Below are 17,445 nucleotides of genomic sequence, written 5' to 3'. Positions count from 1 at the left end.
CCCAGGACCTCCATTTCCTCTGCTGGAGCACACCCCCTGAAACTTTTCCCATGCTCTTTGCCCATGAACTTGTCCGTTTTGTTTTTGTTTTAAGAGATGGGGTCTCACTATATTGGTCAGGTTAGTCTTAAACTCCTGGCCTCAAGAAACCTTCCCACCTAGGCCTCCCGAAGTGCCAGGACTACCAGTGTGAGCCACCGTACCTGGCCCTTTGGTTTCTGATGCTGCAGTGGGCACAAGTGAATATCGTGGCTCAGCCTCCCTCTCTACCTGCCTGGGTGCCCACAAAGCCTTTTTCAGTGCCACCAACCTCACCCCATGTCCAGTGTATCCTCTCCCTTTCAGCCTAAGGATCTTCCAAAACATGTCCAACCTGAGCATGTCATTCCACTGGTGAAAAATCTTTCCTCAGCTCCCACCATAGTAGGATTAAAATTCCAAGTCCTGGCTGGACAAGGTGGTTCACGCACGCCTATAATCCTACCATTTTGGGAGGCCAAGGCGGGGCATCACTTGAGCTCAGGAGTTTAAGACCAGCCTGGGTAACATCCTGAAACCAAGTCTCTACCAAACATACAAAAAGTTACTCAAGCATGGTGGCACGCAACTATGGTCCCAGCTGCTCGGGAGGCTGAGGTGGGAGGACCGCTCAAGCCTGGGAGGAGGAGGGTACAGCAGTGACCTAAGACCACGTCACCGCACTCCTGCCTGGGTGACCGAGTGAGACTCCATCTCAAAAAAAAAACAACAATAACAAAATCCCAAGTCCTTATCGTGACCCCTAATAGCAGCCTTGATCTCTGATGCTCAGCTCCCTGGCTTCTTGCCTCTCTTTTCACTTACATCGCAGCCCTTCCAGTCTAGTGAAGCAGAATTCTTTTTTTCTTTCTTTCTTTTGAGATGGAGACTTGCTCTGCTGCCCAGGCTGGAGTGCAGTGGCGAGGTCTCAGCTCATTGTAACCTCCGCCTCCCAGGTTGAAGCGAGTCTTCTGCCTCAGTCTCCCGAGTAGCTGGGACTATAGGCCTGCACCACCAACCTGGCTTTTTCTATTTTTGGTAGAGACAGGGTTTCACCACGTTGGCCAGGCTGGTCTCAAACTCCTCACTTCAGGTGATCTGCCCACCTTGGCCTCCCAAAGTGCTGGGATTACAGGCATAAGCCACTCACCTGGCCTAGCCAAGCAGAATTCAAAGCGATTCCAAACACCCATCAGCTCCCTCGCCTAGACCTTTGCACATGCTGGTTGCTTTACCAGGAGCACCTACTGCTCCACCCCACCACCTCCAACCATATTCACCTTGCTGGAGCCTCGGACTCCTTAGACTTGAGCATCCCCTCCCCTCCCTGGATGCCAGTCCTGGGTCCTCACGCCACGTCAGGGACCATCCCCCAGCCCCAACAACTCCCAGCACTTCCCCCGCTCCGAGCCCGCACTGTCCAGCCTGCAGTTGTGGTTTAACTGCCTGCTACCACCTTCCATCTCTCCTCCAGGGCAGTGGTCAAGATTTGTTTCTTTCTAGCTCAGTTCCTGGCACAATGCCTGATTATTAAATGACTGAAAGCATAACGGAGAAATGGGGGGAAAAAATGGAGTTTACAGCGTGGTAATCAATAATCCAAGATCAGGCCTACGTGGTGCGGGGAGAAGCGGGGGAACCGAGACTGATCATGAAGGGGCACAAGGGAACTTCCTAGAGTCCTTGCAATGTTCTGTATCTTGACAGGGGCTGAAGGTATCCCTTTATCAGAACTCATCAAATGCTAACTTCAGATCAGTAATTTCACTGTATGTAAATTTTAAGGAAAAACTCAGAACTGTAAAAACAAATACTGAGCTCTAGCTAATGATTTGCTTGGAAGTGGTTGCATGAAAGCATACTAATGCATTTTGAAATCAATTTCAGAGACCAAAAAAAAACTAGGTTCAGTGGCTCAGGCCTGTAATTCCAGTACTTTGAGAGGCTGAGGCAGGAGGACTGCTTCAGACCAGGAGTTCAAGATCAGACTGGGCAACATAGCAAGACATCATGCCTATAAAAAATTTAAAAATTGGCCTAGCATGGTGGCTCATGAGTGTAATTCCAGCACTTTGGGAGGCTGAGGTGGGTGGATCACCTGAGGTCAGGAGTTCAAGACCAGGCTGACCAACAAGACAAAAAGCCGTCTCTCCTAAAAATACAGAATTAGTCAGGTGTGGTGGCACGTGCCTGTAATCCCAGATACTCGGGAGGCTGAGGCAGGTGAATTGCCTGAACCCGGGAGGTGGAAGTTGCAGTGAGTCAAGATCGCACCATTGCACTCCAGCCTGGGCAACAAGAGCAAAAACTCCGTCTCAAAAAAAAAATTTTTTAAAAATTAGCCAAACACAGTGGCGTGCACCTATAGTGCCCAAGCTACTTGAGAGGCAGAAGCAGGAGGACCATTTGAGCCCAAAAGTTGGAGGCTGCAGTGAACCATGACTGCACCACTGCACTCCAGCCTGCAAGACAGAGTGAGACCCTGTCTCAAAAGCAACAAACTCAACAGAAGTAGCTTGCTGGCTGGCTGATTAGCTATCTGCTTAGGCAGACAGGTGACAAAGCAAGCTTAGCAAAATGTTAGCTGTGGTTCTAGGTACCAAGTATATGACTGCTCACTGTAGAATTCTTTCAACTTTTCTATACGTTTGAAAGTATTTATACAGACAAGGACTAAAAACACCTCTTACTGCAAATGAGCTGAGTTGTTTTCACTGAATGTTCCAAACCAGTGATCTGCAACCCTGAACCACCCAGAGATCTTGCTAAAATGACATTCTGACTCGGGAGGTCTGGGATGGGGCCTGAGACCCAGCATTTCTAGCAAGCTTCTTCGAGATATCAAGCTGTTGCAACTGGTCCAAGGACCACCCCAACTTTCAGTTGGGACCTACTAAAGATCTCCTTTGGTCTTGATCCCTTATCTGCGGGACCCTCCTTCCCCAACCCTAAACCAAAGACTCAGTACCAATGAGATAAAGGGCAGGAGACTGGGGCCAGGCAGGAGCCCTTGGGAGCATGGGCTAGCCCTGCCCAGGCTCCCACAAGCCAGGAGGACAGATGGGAGGAGCCCCACCGAGCAGCCAAGGCCAGAATAGACATCTGAGTCACAGAGTGGGAGCAGGGCCAGCTGGGAGGATTGGCTGACTCAGTGACTCAGCACGAGGTGGCCTGGAAGAGCCAGCCCCGCAGCTCCCACCCTGGCCCTGCCTGACCCCAGCCACCCTGGGCTTTGGCTGATCACTCTGAGGACAGGCAACAGGTGATGGATGGCCTCTGATGCTCTGAGGACGGGAGGGCAGCAAGCCTGACTCTCCTCATCTTCCCAGCTCCACTGTGATTTCATCTCTGAGAGTGATGCAAAGACAAGCAAAGAGGGTGTCTCACTGTCCTCCTCCCCACATCACAGGGCTCCGTTCTGGGGCGGGGAGAGGAGGTGCAGCCAACATCAAATGGAGATGCAACCCATTTACAAGGAGGAGCTGCTGAGGTCCACAAAGAAAGAGCACCGACCCAAGAGCACCAACGAGTCTAGCTGATTCTCACGGGACCTGGTTCCTACCTTTCTTTGCCCCCATCTCAATTGCTAGGTTATGTTGCTAGGCAGTAACATGGTTGGTTGGTTGGTCGGTTGGTTGGTTTTGAAACAGGGTCTCATTCTGTCGCCCAGGCTGGAGCGTAGGGGCACAATCTCAGCTCACTACAACCTCCACCTCCCTGGTTCAGTTGATTCTCCTGCCTCGGCCCCCTGAGCATCTGGGATTACAGGCACCCACCATCATGCCCAGCTCATTTTTGTAGTTTTGGTAGAGACGAGGTTTCACTTTGTTGGCCAGGCTGATCTCAAACTCCTGGCCTCAAGTTACACACCCACCTCAGCCTCCCAAAGTGTTAGGATTACAGGCACAAGCCACCGTGCCCAGCTGGTTATGTGGTTATTTGACTGCTTACTTGGGCAGTTCCCAAGCTAACCCACAAGCTTCCTTTTTTTCTTTTTTTTTTTTGAAACAGGATCTTGCTCTGTTGCCCAGGCTAGAGTGCAGTGATGCAATCACAGCTGACTGCAGCCTCAAACTCCTGTGCTCAGGTGATCCTCCCACCTCAGCCTTCCAAGTAGCTGGGACTTTAGGCATGTACCACCTCCACACCTAGCTAACCAAAAGCTTGCCAAGGACACACAGCAGACTGTATGTTCCAATGAGAGCCAGAACAGGAACTGTACCCCAAAGGCTCTTCTTACAATGAGACATGGCCATTCACCCATTCAGAAGTAGGGTATGTGACCCTTCCCTTTAGGCCTGGGCTGACTTTTGTGACTGCCTCAACCCACAGGGCATGGTGGGAGTGGCATGGTGACTTCTGGGACTAAGTAATAAAAGATGACACCGCTTCTACCCAACTCTGCCTCTTAGGGCATTCATGCTTACAGACAAGCCTCCATGCTGTGAGAAATGTGGGCCACACAGAGAGACCACAAATAGGTGGCCACCCTAGGGAAGGTTCCAGCTAATGGCCAGCATTAGCCACTAGGCAGGAGGCTAAGGAACCTTTGATTCAACTCAAAATGGTTAAGATAGTAAATTTTATGTTACCTATTTTTTCCTAAAATAAACAAATGCAAAATGTTTAAGGAGAAAATAAAGCTCTTGGCTGGGCATGATGGCTCATGCTTGTAATCCCAGAACTTTGAGAGGCTGAGCCAGGAGTTCCAGAACAACCTGGCCAAAACGGCAAAACTCTGTCTATACTAAAAATATAAAAATTAGCCGGGTGTGGTGGCATGTGTCTGTAATCTCAGCTACTCGGGAAGCTGAGGCATCAGAACTGCTTCAGCCTGGGAGGTGGAGGTGGTAGTGAGCCAAGATCATGTCACTGTACTCCAGCCTAGGCAACAGAGACTGTCTCAAAAAAAGAAAAGAAAGCTCTTGGCACAGTGCCAGTCTTTAGCTGCTCTCCAGATATGTTGGTTCTGTTCCTCTTCCCTTCTGTCTCTGAGTGTGACTACAGGAGAGACTGAAAATCACCCAGCTGAGCCCAGTCAACACCCGGGACTGTGAAACACCATTGTAAACTACTGTTGTTGTTTCTTGCAACTAAACTCAGTGGTTCGTCGTGGAGTAATAGATAACTGGCATATATTCTGAAGGAGACCAGAATATGTTACCTCAAAATACCCAACTTTGGCATAAGGACTGTTTTGAGCTGAAGATAATCAAGCAGTGAACACAGAAAGAACTCTTTGCCCTTCTTTTAAATCCCTAAAAGCAGGACATAAATTTCCCTTTGTAAGGGTCTTCCCCCTCCTCTCCTCCATACCATGAGAACTATTTATCACTGGCAGCACCAGGATGGGTCTGCACAAACAATCCTTACTAAACCAACACTCAACTTTCATTCATTTCCCCCCATATCTTTACCTTCTCAAAATTCAGTACCTCTAGAAGCCCAAACTCCTTTTCTCTTTGCCTGGTCACTTCTCCACCAGTTGACTGCCCTTTGTTGAAGGCATACAAGCTCTCAGGTCTTACCACTTCTGTAGGATTTTCATCTGTCTTCTGTGAGCTCATCCCCAGCCCACCCAGAGCCCATGTATATACAAACATTTTTGCCTGCTAATCTTTTATCATTTGACTTGCAGGCCCCAGCCACTGAACCTAGAGAGTAGAGGCAAAGCATTCCCCAGGCCCCCATAGTTCAAACCATATCTATTCTGCATACTGCAGTGTCCCTAGCATAAAGCACAATATACAAAAGATGCTTAACAGATGTCTGCTCAAAGGATTAAGGGACCAAGGTGGGATTAAAGCCCCAGGTCTGCCGAACTCTGAAATGAAGATCAATCCTCCTCCATTACACCATGCTGCCTCCACCAACAGACGTAGATATATGTCAGTGTCTAACAATTCAATCTCTCTAAGTCACAGTTCCTTCATGTCTTAAAAAAATATTTAAAAACCTTATTTGGGCATGGTGGCTCACACCTGCAATCCCAGCGTTTTAGGTGGCCAAGGTGGGCAGATTACTAGAGCCCAGGAGTTCAAGACCAGCCTAGGAAACATGGTGAAACCCCGTCTCTACTAAAAGCACAAAAATTAGATGGGCATGGTGACACGCACCTGTAGTCCCATCTACATAGGAGGCTGAGGCAGGAGAATTACTTGAACCCAGCAGGCAGAGGTTACAGTGAGCCGATATTGAACCATTGCACTCCAGCCTCGGTGACAGAATAAGACTCTGTCTCAAAACAAACAAAAACACAAGGCTATTGTAAGGTCTGTTTGTTTGAGACAGAGTTTCACTCTTGTTGCCCAGGCTGGAGTGCAATGGCACAATCTCAGTTCATCACAACCTCTATCTCCCAGGTTCAAGTGATTCTCCTGCCTCAGCCTCACTTGTAGCTAGGATTACAGGCATGCACCACCATGCCTGGCTAATTTTGTAATTTTAGGAGACAGGGTTTCTCCATGTTGGTCAGGCTGGTCTCAAATTTCCGACCCGAGGTGATCCACCCGCATTGGCCTCCTGAAGTGCCAGGATTACAGGCGTGAGCCACTGCACCAGGCTGTTTTGAGGTTTAAACCAAGCTTCTCAAACTTTTCTGTGCACACAAATTACCTGGGGAGGATGTCAAAGTGCAGGTTTCAGTCTTAGGCGGGGCCTGAGATTCTGCACATCTAACATGTTCCAAAGTGGCGTCAATGCAAGTGGTCATGGACCCCAATTTAAGAAGCAGGGGTTTGAACGAGAATCTTTGGGGGGGGCTGCACAGTTCCTTCCTGTTTCTTCCTGGTAATACTAGAAGAGAGTGAAGGCAGAGAAGCAGCTGAATCTGATGTCCTATGAGGCCCCATGCAGAACTCACCCTTATCCGAGACATAAAACACGAGCCACATGTACTGAGCACCTCCCCATATGACACAAGAGTGAATTACCACTACAGGCCACCGTGTGCCAGGCTTTGTCTTAGGCACTGAGGTTACAGGGTGGATACTGCCACATGCCTGACACAAAGCCACTTAGTCAGGACCCTGCTGTTCAACAGTTATAACCAAGATAAGAAACATATGATTCTGCAGTTGGCCAATACTGAATTCAAATCTCTGCTCTACTACTCACATTGAGCAAGGCACTTATGTAGGAGATTGTTTCTTTGTCTTCAAAATGAGAAAAATAGTACCAAGTTCACCAGGGCTGCTGTGAGAGTTATGTGAGACATGCATATAAAGAGCTTAGCATAGTGCTAGTTAGTGCACAGCAGGCATCTAATAAATGTTGATTCCCATCCTTGCCTTGCACAGCAAGAAAGACTGACTGAAAATAGAAAGGAGACAAAAAAGGAAGCTAGAAAGTCATCAGAGCTAAGGAAATGCTTAGACCAGGGGTGGACAACCTACTTCTGTGAAGGGCCAGACGGTAAGTATGTTAGACTCTGTAGGTGCTACAGTCTCTGTAGCAACTACACAACTCCACTGTTGCAGCGCGAGACACCTGTAGACATCACTGTGTGATGAATAAGCATGGCTGTGTTCCAATAAAACTTTATTTACAAAACAAAGCAGCAGGCCAAATTTGGCCCGTGGGCTACTGGCCAACTCCTCCTGGTGTAAACTCCAATCTGCAAAAAGGTAAATGGCACCCCCATGGGGGTCCTGAACAGGAATTCGAAGGGATGGTCAGGCTTGCTGAACAGAGCGAGTCAGCCAATCCAAGTATTCTCTCCTGGACACGTAAGCAAATGTCAGAAACACACCAGCCCACACACCCACATTTGACACCGTGCTGGATCTCACCACACAAGAGGCAAACCACAGCCAGGCATGGTGGCTCGTGCCTGTAATCCCAGCACTGGGAAGCCGAAGAGGCAGATTATTTGAGGTCAGGAGTTCGAGATGAGCCTGGACAACATGGTAAAATCCGGTTTCTACTAAAAATACAAAAACTAGCCAGGCCTAGTGGCACACACCTGTAGTCCCAGCTACTCTGGAGGCTGAGGCCGGAGAATCACTTCAACCTGGGAGACAGAGGCTGCAGAGCCAAGATCGTGCCACGGCACTTCAGCCTTGGTGACGAGCAAGATTCCACCTCAAAAACAGAGAAGAAGAAGAAAGAGGCAAACCGTAGTGTCTTCTGCCCTCTTGGAGGACCAGGAGTGCCACAGGAGGAGCTGGGGCAGATGAGACAGAGAGAAAACAGTGACTGGAGAGAAGAGTTGGGGTGTCCCAGCCCCCCACAGCGCAGCCTTCCAGCCGCCAAAGCTTAGAGCTTTATGCCACTCAGAGTGGCAGAGCAGATCCCAGGCCCAGGCGGCCAGGAATGCAGAAAGTAGGAAGAAAGGGCCAAGTCAGCTCTGTTAGTCACCCTGGTACACACACACACGCACAGGAGAAGTGAAAAGGAACTTATCCAGATTCCCAAGGGAGATCAGAAAGCAGAAAGTCCCTCCTTCAAAGAGCTTCCAGAATCATCCACGGCAAGAGAGCTCTTCCCAGGCTCCCAGAGGAAGCCTAATGGGTCAGGTGAACCGCACAGCAGCCAAGCAGTCCCAACCAAACAGTTTACCCTCAGCAACCTAAGGCCTGCAGCCACCAGGTAAGGTGTGACTTGTTTTGTATTAATTCCAGTTCTAAACAATGGTTTGGCTGGGCACGGTGGCTCACGCCTGTAATCCCAACATTTTAGGAGGCCAAGGCGAGTACATCACTTGAGGTCAGGAGCTCAAGACCAGCCAGGCCAACAGATGAAGCCCTGTCTTTACTAAAAATACAAAAATTAGTTGAGCATGGTGACAGGCACCTGTAATCCCAGCTACACAGGAGGCTGAAGTGGGAGAATCACTTGAACCCGGGAGGCAGAGGTTGCAGTGAGCCGAGATCTTGCCACTGCACTCCAGCCTGGGTGACTAGAGAAGAATCCATCTCAAAAACAACAACAACAACAACAAATAATGGCCCAACACTTGACAAATGGGGACACTTGGCTGTCACACACTCACACACACTGATAACACAACATGCACGATAGTCACTGACTCATGAGTCCCTCTTCTGTGCCAGGCATCAGCTAGGGATCCAAAATGGGGTGACCCAGGTATGGTCATTGTCTTTGTGAACTGTATATATATGCAAACACATACAGTACAAAGACACACACACACTCTCTCACACACATACATGAACATAAACACACCAAGCACACATTCACACATTAGCACATACATGCACACAGATGAGAATGCACATGCATGCATACACACAGATGCATAGGAACACAGACGCATGCACTTGCTCATTTCTCCAACCCAGCTCCTCTTTGAGCAAGGAAATACCAACACGGGGCTCCTCGAACATACACTGGGACATGCATTATTTTTTTTTCTTTTTTTGAGACAGAGTCTCACTCTGTCACAATGGCTGGAAGGAAGTGGCATGATCTCTGCTCACTGCAACCTCTGCCTCCCAGGGTCAAGTGATTCTCCTGCCTCAGCCTCCCTACTAGCTGGGATTAAAAGCGTACACCACCACGTCTAGCTAATTTTTGTATTTTTAGCAGAGACGGCGTTTCACCATGTTGGCCAGGCTAATCTTGAACTCCTGACCTCAGGTGATCTTCCTGCCTCGGCCTCCCAAAGAGCTAGGATTACAGCCACCATGCCCAGCCTGGAACATGTGTTTCTAAAATCTCTTGGTTATCATCAGCCTCCTCCTCCATGCTGATGCCCAGCAAGCCCTTTTATCACCCACAAGGCGAGCCTCTGACCTTCACAGAGGTTCAAGCCAAACCCAACAGAACCGCAGAGCTAAAAGTGCTCCCGCTGCACCCTGCCCATTGCCAGCTGAGTAGCCATGAACCAGCATCAAATAGGTGCTCCAAGGCTGCCTGCCACACTCACAATAAAACCCAAGCAGCACCAGGCACGGTGGCTCTGTAATCCCAGCACTGTGGGAGGCTGATGCAGGCGGATCACCTGAGGTCGGGAGATCAAGACCAACATGGAGAAACCCCCGTCTCTACTAAAAATACAAAATTAGCCAGGTGTGGTGGTGCATGCCTACAATCCCAGCTACTCGGGAGGCTGAGGCAGGAGAATCGCTTGAACCCAGCGGGCAGAGGTTGCAGTGAGCCAAGATCATGCCATTGAACTCCAGCCTGGGCAACAAGAGTGAAACTCCATTTTAAATAAAATAAAATAAATAAAACCCAAACAGCTCATCCAGTTCACAAGGGGACGGTCCCACCTCTCAGGCACACACCATCTCTTGGCCTTCCCCTACCACGCTGGCTTTTCTTGCTCTTCCATCCACATCTGCCACCCTGGTGTCCCTGCACTTGCTCCCCTCTGCCTGGAACACTCTTCCTCTAAGTGTTTGCTCCACCCACTCCCTCACCCCTTTAGGTCTGTGCTCAAATGCAGCGTTTCTGGACAGGCCTTCCCGGATCTCTCTTATCAAAAACTGCACATGGGACAGGGCAACACAGCCAGAGCCCACCTCTATTAGAAAAATAAAGAATATAGGCCGGGCGCAGTGACTCATACCTGTAATCCCAGCACTTTGAGAGGCCAAGGCGGGAGGATCGCTTGAGCCCAGTGGTTTGAGACCAGCCTGGCCAACATAGTAAGACCCCATCTCTAATTAATTAATTAAAAGTTTGCCAGGTTGGGGATCGGGCAGAGGGAGAACGTCAGGAAGAATAGCTAATGGATCCTCAGCTTGATTCCTAGATGATGGTTGATCTGTGCGGCAAATCACCAGGGCATACATTTACCAATGTAACAAACCTGCACATCCTGTACATGTACCCCAGAACTTACATGTTGAAGAAAAAATTTGCCAGCTGGGGTCAATGGCTCATTTCTGTAACCCTAGCACTTTGGAAGTCTGAGGTGGGTGGATCATGAGGTCAGGAGATTGAGACCAACCTGGATAACACGGTGAAACCCTGTCTCTACTAAAAATACAAAAAATTAGCCAGGCATGGTGGCATATGCCTGAAGTCCCAGCTACTTGGGAAGCTGAGGCAGGAGAATCACTTGAACCCAGGAGGCAGAGGTTGCAGTGAGCCGAGATCACACCACTGCACTCCAGCCTGGGTGACAGTAAGACTCCCTCTCAAACCAAAAAAAAAAAATTGCCAGGCATGGTGGTGCATGCCTGTAATTCCAGCTACTCAGAAGGCTGAAGTAGGAGGATTGCTTGAACCCAGGAGGTCAAGGCTACAGTGAGCCAAGATTGTACCACTGCATTCCAGCCTGGGCAATGAGCAAGATCCTGTCTCAAAAAAAGAAAACACAAAAGAATTAAGAGGGACAAATGAAGTGTTCCCTTCTGTTCTACCAGCAGAAAGCATGGCCATCTCTACACTCCCCACTGACGAGTTTCCGCATTTACAGAATTTCTCTGAAACTCACAAAAAAGACCAAGGGTCTTAAACTGAAATCCGTAGGGGCCAGACACCAGCCACAAGTGAGGAAAGCACACCAGTATAATACGACAGGGAGTGGTGAGGACTCCGGCAACTCCGCAGCTCTGCCCTGTGGAATTACAGAGGCCTAATCTATCAGAAATTCTCACTTTTTTAGAACATCTGGAAAGCTAGAACTCATAAAAAATACTGATTTTTAAACATCTGCTCACATTTTCCAGAATCATCATGCCAAGTGAAAAACCTACAGGCCTACAAGACACAGCAGTTCACAACGACAAAGCAGATTCTCTCCTTCAGCTCCTCCAGCCACATCTAAGCCTCAGTTTTTCCATCTGTAAAGTGGGCAGGATGATATTCCCTGTATCAGGGGTTGAGGGAGGCTGGAACAAGATCCTGGATAGACCTGAAAAATGTTAGCTAGTACTGTGTCACACTTCTCTCTCGCACTCACATACACTCACGTGCACACACGTGTCTATGGTCACACTTACAGGGTCGTGGATGGTTTCCGAGAACAGGGGTGAGCGATCTGAGAAACAGGACAAGACGAGCTGAATGAGCACAAGGGTAAAGTAGACATAGAAACTGATGTCACGAAACAGGTCCACCTGAGCATCCTGCATGGTGGGGAAGGAAAAAGGAAAAAGGTCACCTTTTGGGGCTAGGCACGGTGGCTCACGCCTATAATCCTAGCACTTTTGGAGGCCAAGACAGGCAGATCACCTGAGGTCAAGAGTTCGAGACCAGCCTGGCCAACATTGTGAAACCTCGTCTCGACTAAAAAAAAAGATTTAGCCAGATATAGTGGCAGGCACCTATAATCCCAGCTACTAAGAAAGCTGAAACAGGAGAAGGGCTTGAACCCAGGAGGCACAGGCTGCAGTGAGACATCGTGCCACGGCACTCCAGCCTTGCGACAGAGTGGGATTCCATCTCCAAAAACAAGTGTGCACTCCTCAAAATTCCTAGGAGCAGCCCACGGCAACCAATGTAAACAACATTTCCAGCCAGAACAGCAACTGACAGGATAAAGGTAACATGAGGACAAGCCTAGGGTCCCCAGGGGGGAACAGTCACTCTGCAAACACTGCTCCTGGCTCAGCTCCAATCCCAGCCCAGCAGCATTCGCAGCCACCTGTCTTGCTGTTTCCTGCTAATGGGGACAGCCTGGCATCTGCCCACAGCTCCTGCCCTTGGAGTTCCCACTGGAGACCCTCAGAGGAACACAGACAAATCAGACCCTGGGGAAAGAAGGTTCTAGAACAAAGGCTGGGACTGACTTGGTGAGGATTTGGTGGGGTAGGGAAGTTTCCAAGCAAGAAGCCAGGTACATGTGGTACCCATCCCCTGGTTCCCATGGCAACTCATCAGTTCTACACAAGCCAGAGGGACCCAGCATCTCTCCCCTTGGGGCCACTGAAGGAAGATGAGGAACGAGGCTGCCACTTACCGCTTTTAAGGCAGTCATGATTTTGGATCTCAGGATGGCTAGGGCACACAGCAGGGCTACCAGCCAGAAAGTGAGCATGATCCCTGAGGACTGAACTCCCTTCCGCCTCTCCAGCTGAATTAAAAAGGTAGCAAGCAGCTGAGGAAAGAAGCACACGACAGGAGTTGGTGATTTTTTTTTTTTTTTTTTTTGAGACAGAGTTTCACTCTTGTTGTCCAGGCTGGAGTGCAGAGGCACAATCTCAGCTCACTGCAACCTCCGTCTGCCAAGTTCAAGCAATTCTCCTGCCTCAGCCTCCCAAGTACCTGAAACGACAGGTGCCTGCCATAATGCCCAGCTTATTTTTGTATTTTTAATAGAGATGGAGTTTCATCATGTTGGCCAGGCTGGTCTCAAACTCCCGACCTCAGGTGATCTGTTTGCCTCAGCCTCCCCTGGTGCTGGGATTACAAGCATGAGTCAAAGCACCCACCTGACAGGACTTAAGAGAGGGCAGGACCTGGCCAGGTGCAGGGATTCATGCCTGTAGTCCCAGCACTTTGGGAGGCTGAGGTGGGTGGATCACCTGAGGTCAGCAGTTCGAGACCACCCCGGCCAACATGGTGAAACCCCACCCCCTACTTAAAAAAAAAACTACAAAAATAAGCCAGGCATGGTGGCAGATGCCTGTAATCCCAACTATTCAGGAGGCTAAAGCAGGAGAATTGCTTGAACCTAGGAGGCAGAGGTTGCAGTGAGCCGAGATCACGCCATTGCACTCCAGCCTGATGAACAAGGGTAAGACTGAGTCTTTAAAAATAAAAATAAAATTTTAAAAAGAGGGCAGGACCATCATCTTCATATTCATTCATCATTCATCTCCTGATGCAGGACACCATTCATCTTAATTCTTTTCTTTTTCTTTTGAGACAGGGTCTCACTGCATTATCCAGGCCGGAGTAGAGCAACCTGACCACAGCCTGGTCCCTGTGAGCTGGCAGACCGTAAGCCTGGAGTAAGGGCTGCCCCTCAGCTCAAAGACTCCAGGCTCAGCTCCACCCCTGCCTCACTCAGCACTTGCAGGCAAGTTACAGAACCTCTTGGGACCGCCAATGCTTCCTCTGCAAAATGGAGATGCGAACAGCATCAACCTGGAAAGTTGCAGGGGTTGGAGGAGCCCATGTGTCAATCTGGGATGGGATAGAAAGGTCAGGGAGGACGTCTGGTTTGGGTTTGTTCTTGCTGGTGATGTCGTTTGAGACAGGGTCTCGCTCTGTTACCCAGGCTGGATTGCAGCGGAATGATCACAATTCACTGTAAGCCTCAAACTCCTGGGCTTGAGCGATCCTCCCATCTCGGCCTCCTGAGCGGCTGAGACTACAGAGAGCCATCAGGCCCATACAATTTTTTTTTTTTTTTTTCCCCAAAGACAGGGTCACTCTGTTTCCCACACTGATCTTGAACTCCAGGCCTCAAGCAATCTTCCCATCTCAGCCTCCCAAAGTGTTGGGATTACAGGTGTGAGCCACCGCATCAGGATGAAGGCTCCGTTTAGAACCAAGATCAGCACACTTTCTTCTGAGACAGGGTCTCCCTCTGTCTGCCCAGGCTGGTGCACAGTGATGCCAACACCGCTCACGGCAGCCTCAAACTTCCAGGCTCAAGTAGTTCTCCCACTTCAGCCTCCCGAGCAGCAGGCACCATGGGCGCACACCACCATGCCCAGACAAAATTTTTTGGGTAGAGACAGGGTCTTATGATGCCTGAGCTGGTCTGCAACTCCTGGCCTCAAACGATCCTCTCACCTTCATCTTCCAAAGTGCTGGGATTTCAAGTGTGAGCTACTGCTCCCAGTCACACTATTTCTTAATGGACCACATAATTAATTTTTTGGACTTCACGGGCCAAAGACACTACATCAAAACTACTTGGCCAGGTGTGGTGGCTCACACCTGTAATCCCAGCACTTTGGGAGGTCGAGGTCAGGAGATGGAGATCATCCTGGCTAACACGGCGAAGCCCCATCTCTACCAAAAATACAAAAAATTTGCCGGGCATGGTAGTGCATGTCTGTAGTCCCAGGTACTTAGGAGGTTGAGGCAGGAGAATCGCTTGAATCCAGGAGGTGGAGGTTGTAGAGAGCCAAGATTGCCCTACTGCACTCCAGCCTGGGTGATAAAGCAAGACACCACCTCAAAAAGGAAAAAAAAACTACTCAGCTCTGCCACCGTATTGTGAAAGTGGCCATAGCCAAGATATAAATGAATGGTCATGCTTTCATGCCAATAAAACTTTATTTAGAAATACAGGCAGAGTACATAGAATGAAAAACAAAACCCACATGCCCTGATGCTCCAAGTTCCCGGGGTCAGCCTCTGCCCCATCTCCCCTGCTCTCTGCCTCACCCATCTCTGCTCCAGCCACACAGAACTCTCAAGTTCTCCCTGTGATCTCAGGACTTTACATGTGCTATTCTCCCCAACTGGTCTTCTGTCCTCAGGTCCTTCAACATTTTAACAACCTGCTCAGCTCCGCCATCCCTCCCTCAGAGAAACCTCACTATCCCCCAGGCCAAGTAGAACACCCCTCCCTTCCCCCTCACGGCACTCTGCATACACTAAATACTTGGTGCCTGTCTGAGGACTCATTTGTTTAATGTCTGTTTGAACCGCTAGACTACATGCTTGTGTCTCCAACGCTTGGTACAAAGTAGGGATAAAAAAATTTTTGAAAATCAGCCAGGTGCAGTGGTTCATGCCTGTAATTCCAATATTTTGGGAGGCCAACACAGACGGATCACTTGAGGTCAGGAATTGCAGACCAGCCAGGCCAACATGGTGAAACTCCATCTCTACAAAAAATACAAAAATTGGCCAGGTTTGGTGGCACGTGCCTGTAATCCCAGCTACTCAGGAGGCTGAGGCAGGAGAATTGCTTGAACCCGGAAGGCAGAAGTTATAGTGAGTTGAGATCATGCCACTCACTGCACTCCCCCTGGGCAACAGAGCAAGACTCCATTGGAAAAAAAAAAAGTGTGCTAGCTGCATCCTGTCCCATATTTCCAGTGCCTGCATATTCTGGTTTCCTGGGGTATAGTCAGAATGTTCCTGATGCATTCACAGCAGAGCTGGTCCTCCGTTCCATCCCAGAGACCTCAGGCGGAAAAAAGAGGCTGAGGATTTCACAGGCCAGTTCACCTCTCAGCCAGTGCAGCTCAGAGTCCCCTGAGGGATCAAAAGACCCAACCCTGAGACCATCACCCATGTCCCCAGAATGACAGACTAAGGTATAAATGAATGATCAAAAGACCAGGAATGGCTGGGTGCGGTGGCTCATGCCTGTAATCCCACTACTTTGGGAGGCCAAAGCAGGTGGATCATCTAAGGTCAGGAGTTCGAGACCAGACTGGCCAACATGGTGAAACCCATCTCTACTAAAAAATACAAAAATTAGCTGGGCATGGTGGCATGTGCCTATAATCCCAGCTACTCAGGAGGCTGAGGCAGGACAATCACCTGAACCCAGGAGGCAGACGCTGCAGTGAGCTGAGATCGCACCATTGCACTCCAACCTGAGCGACAAGAGTAAAACTCCATCTCAAAAAAAATAAGACCAAGAACGAGGAAATTAAGCGGGGGGATGACCTACTCAAGTCAAAAACAGCTAACCAGGTGTGGTGGCTCATGCCCGCATTCCCAGCACTTTAGGAGGCCAAGAGGGGAGATCACTTGAGCCTAGGAGTTAAGACCAGCCTGGGCAACAAGTAGAGATACCCTGTCTCTATTATGTTGCAACTGGAAAAAAAAAAAAAAAAAAAAAAAACCCACTCTAATACCCCACTGCCAGAATACTGAGCCCAAGACCTGAATTCAGGACAAAGCAAAGCCCTTTACCGACTCATTCCCTCCATGTATTTATGGAATGCTTACTGCATGCCAGGCGCAGTGCCAGGCTCTGAGGGTCCAAAGGGGAACCAAACTCAACAGAAGAGCCAGGCATGAAGCAGAGAGAGCCCGGCAGGTACCAGGCCACACGCTGGGGCCCAGACTGGAAGCTGGCTGTACCACTTGCTCACCAGGTCACCATGGGTCAGTTCCCTATCCTCTCTGTACAACAGTTCACCTATCTAACACACAACAGGAGGATAATCAGTAAACAAATATAAATGGATTAATAAATAAAGGGATTAGGCCAGTTCTTGGCAGGGAGTGGATAGCACATATGTGTGCTATAAAAAATCATGGTCTGGGCAAGGCACAGTGACTCACACCTACAATCCTAGCACTTTGGGAGCCCCAGGCAGGAGCATCACTTACGACCAGGAGTTTGAGGCCAGCCTGAGCAAAATAACAACATATAACAACAAATTTATCCAGGCGTGTTGGTGCATGCCTGTGCTCCCAGCTACTTGGGAGGCTGAGGTGGGAGGATCACTTGAGCCCAGGAGTTCAAGCCTGCTGTGAGCTGTGGTCTCACGCCAATGCAGTCCAGCCTGGGCAACTGAGTAAGACTCTGTCTCAAAATTTTTAAAAATAAAGTATTAATTAAAATAAAGACTCATGGTCCTTGGCAAT

The 17,445-nt window shown here is 49.3% G+C and overlaps 1 protein-coding gene across 8 annotated transcripts in view; it reads right to left on the bottom strand.

Annotated features, from left to right (window-relative positions):
- Positions 1-17,445, bottom strand: part of ABCC1 (ATP binding cassette subfamily C member 1 (ABCC1 blood group)) — a 193,429-nt gene that overhangs the window by 117,473 nt on the left and 58,511 nt on the right. For all 8 annotated transcript variants that reach the window (XM_035266969.3, XM_078344692.1, XM_035266967.3 and 5 more), the window contains exons 4-5: positions 12,893-13,030; positions 11,934-12,059 (exon numbers count right to left, since the gene is read on the bottom strand). In XM_035266969.3, the coding sequence (XP_035122860.1) occupies positions 11,934-12,059; positions 12,893-13,030 (264 nt within the window). The remainder of the gene's footprint in view (positions 1-11,933; positions 12,060-12,892; positions 13,031-17,445) is intronic.

Source organism: Callithrix jacchus, chromosome 12 (assembly GCF_049354715.1).
Source record: "Callithrix jacchus isolate 240 chromosome 12, calJac240_pri, whole genome shotgun sequence".
Taxonomy (NCBI): Eukaryota; Metazoa; Chordata; class Mammalia; order Primates; family Cebidae; genus Callithrix; species Callithrix jacchus.
This window is presented reverse-complemented; position numbering and strand designations above follow the sequence as displayed.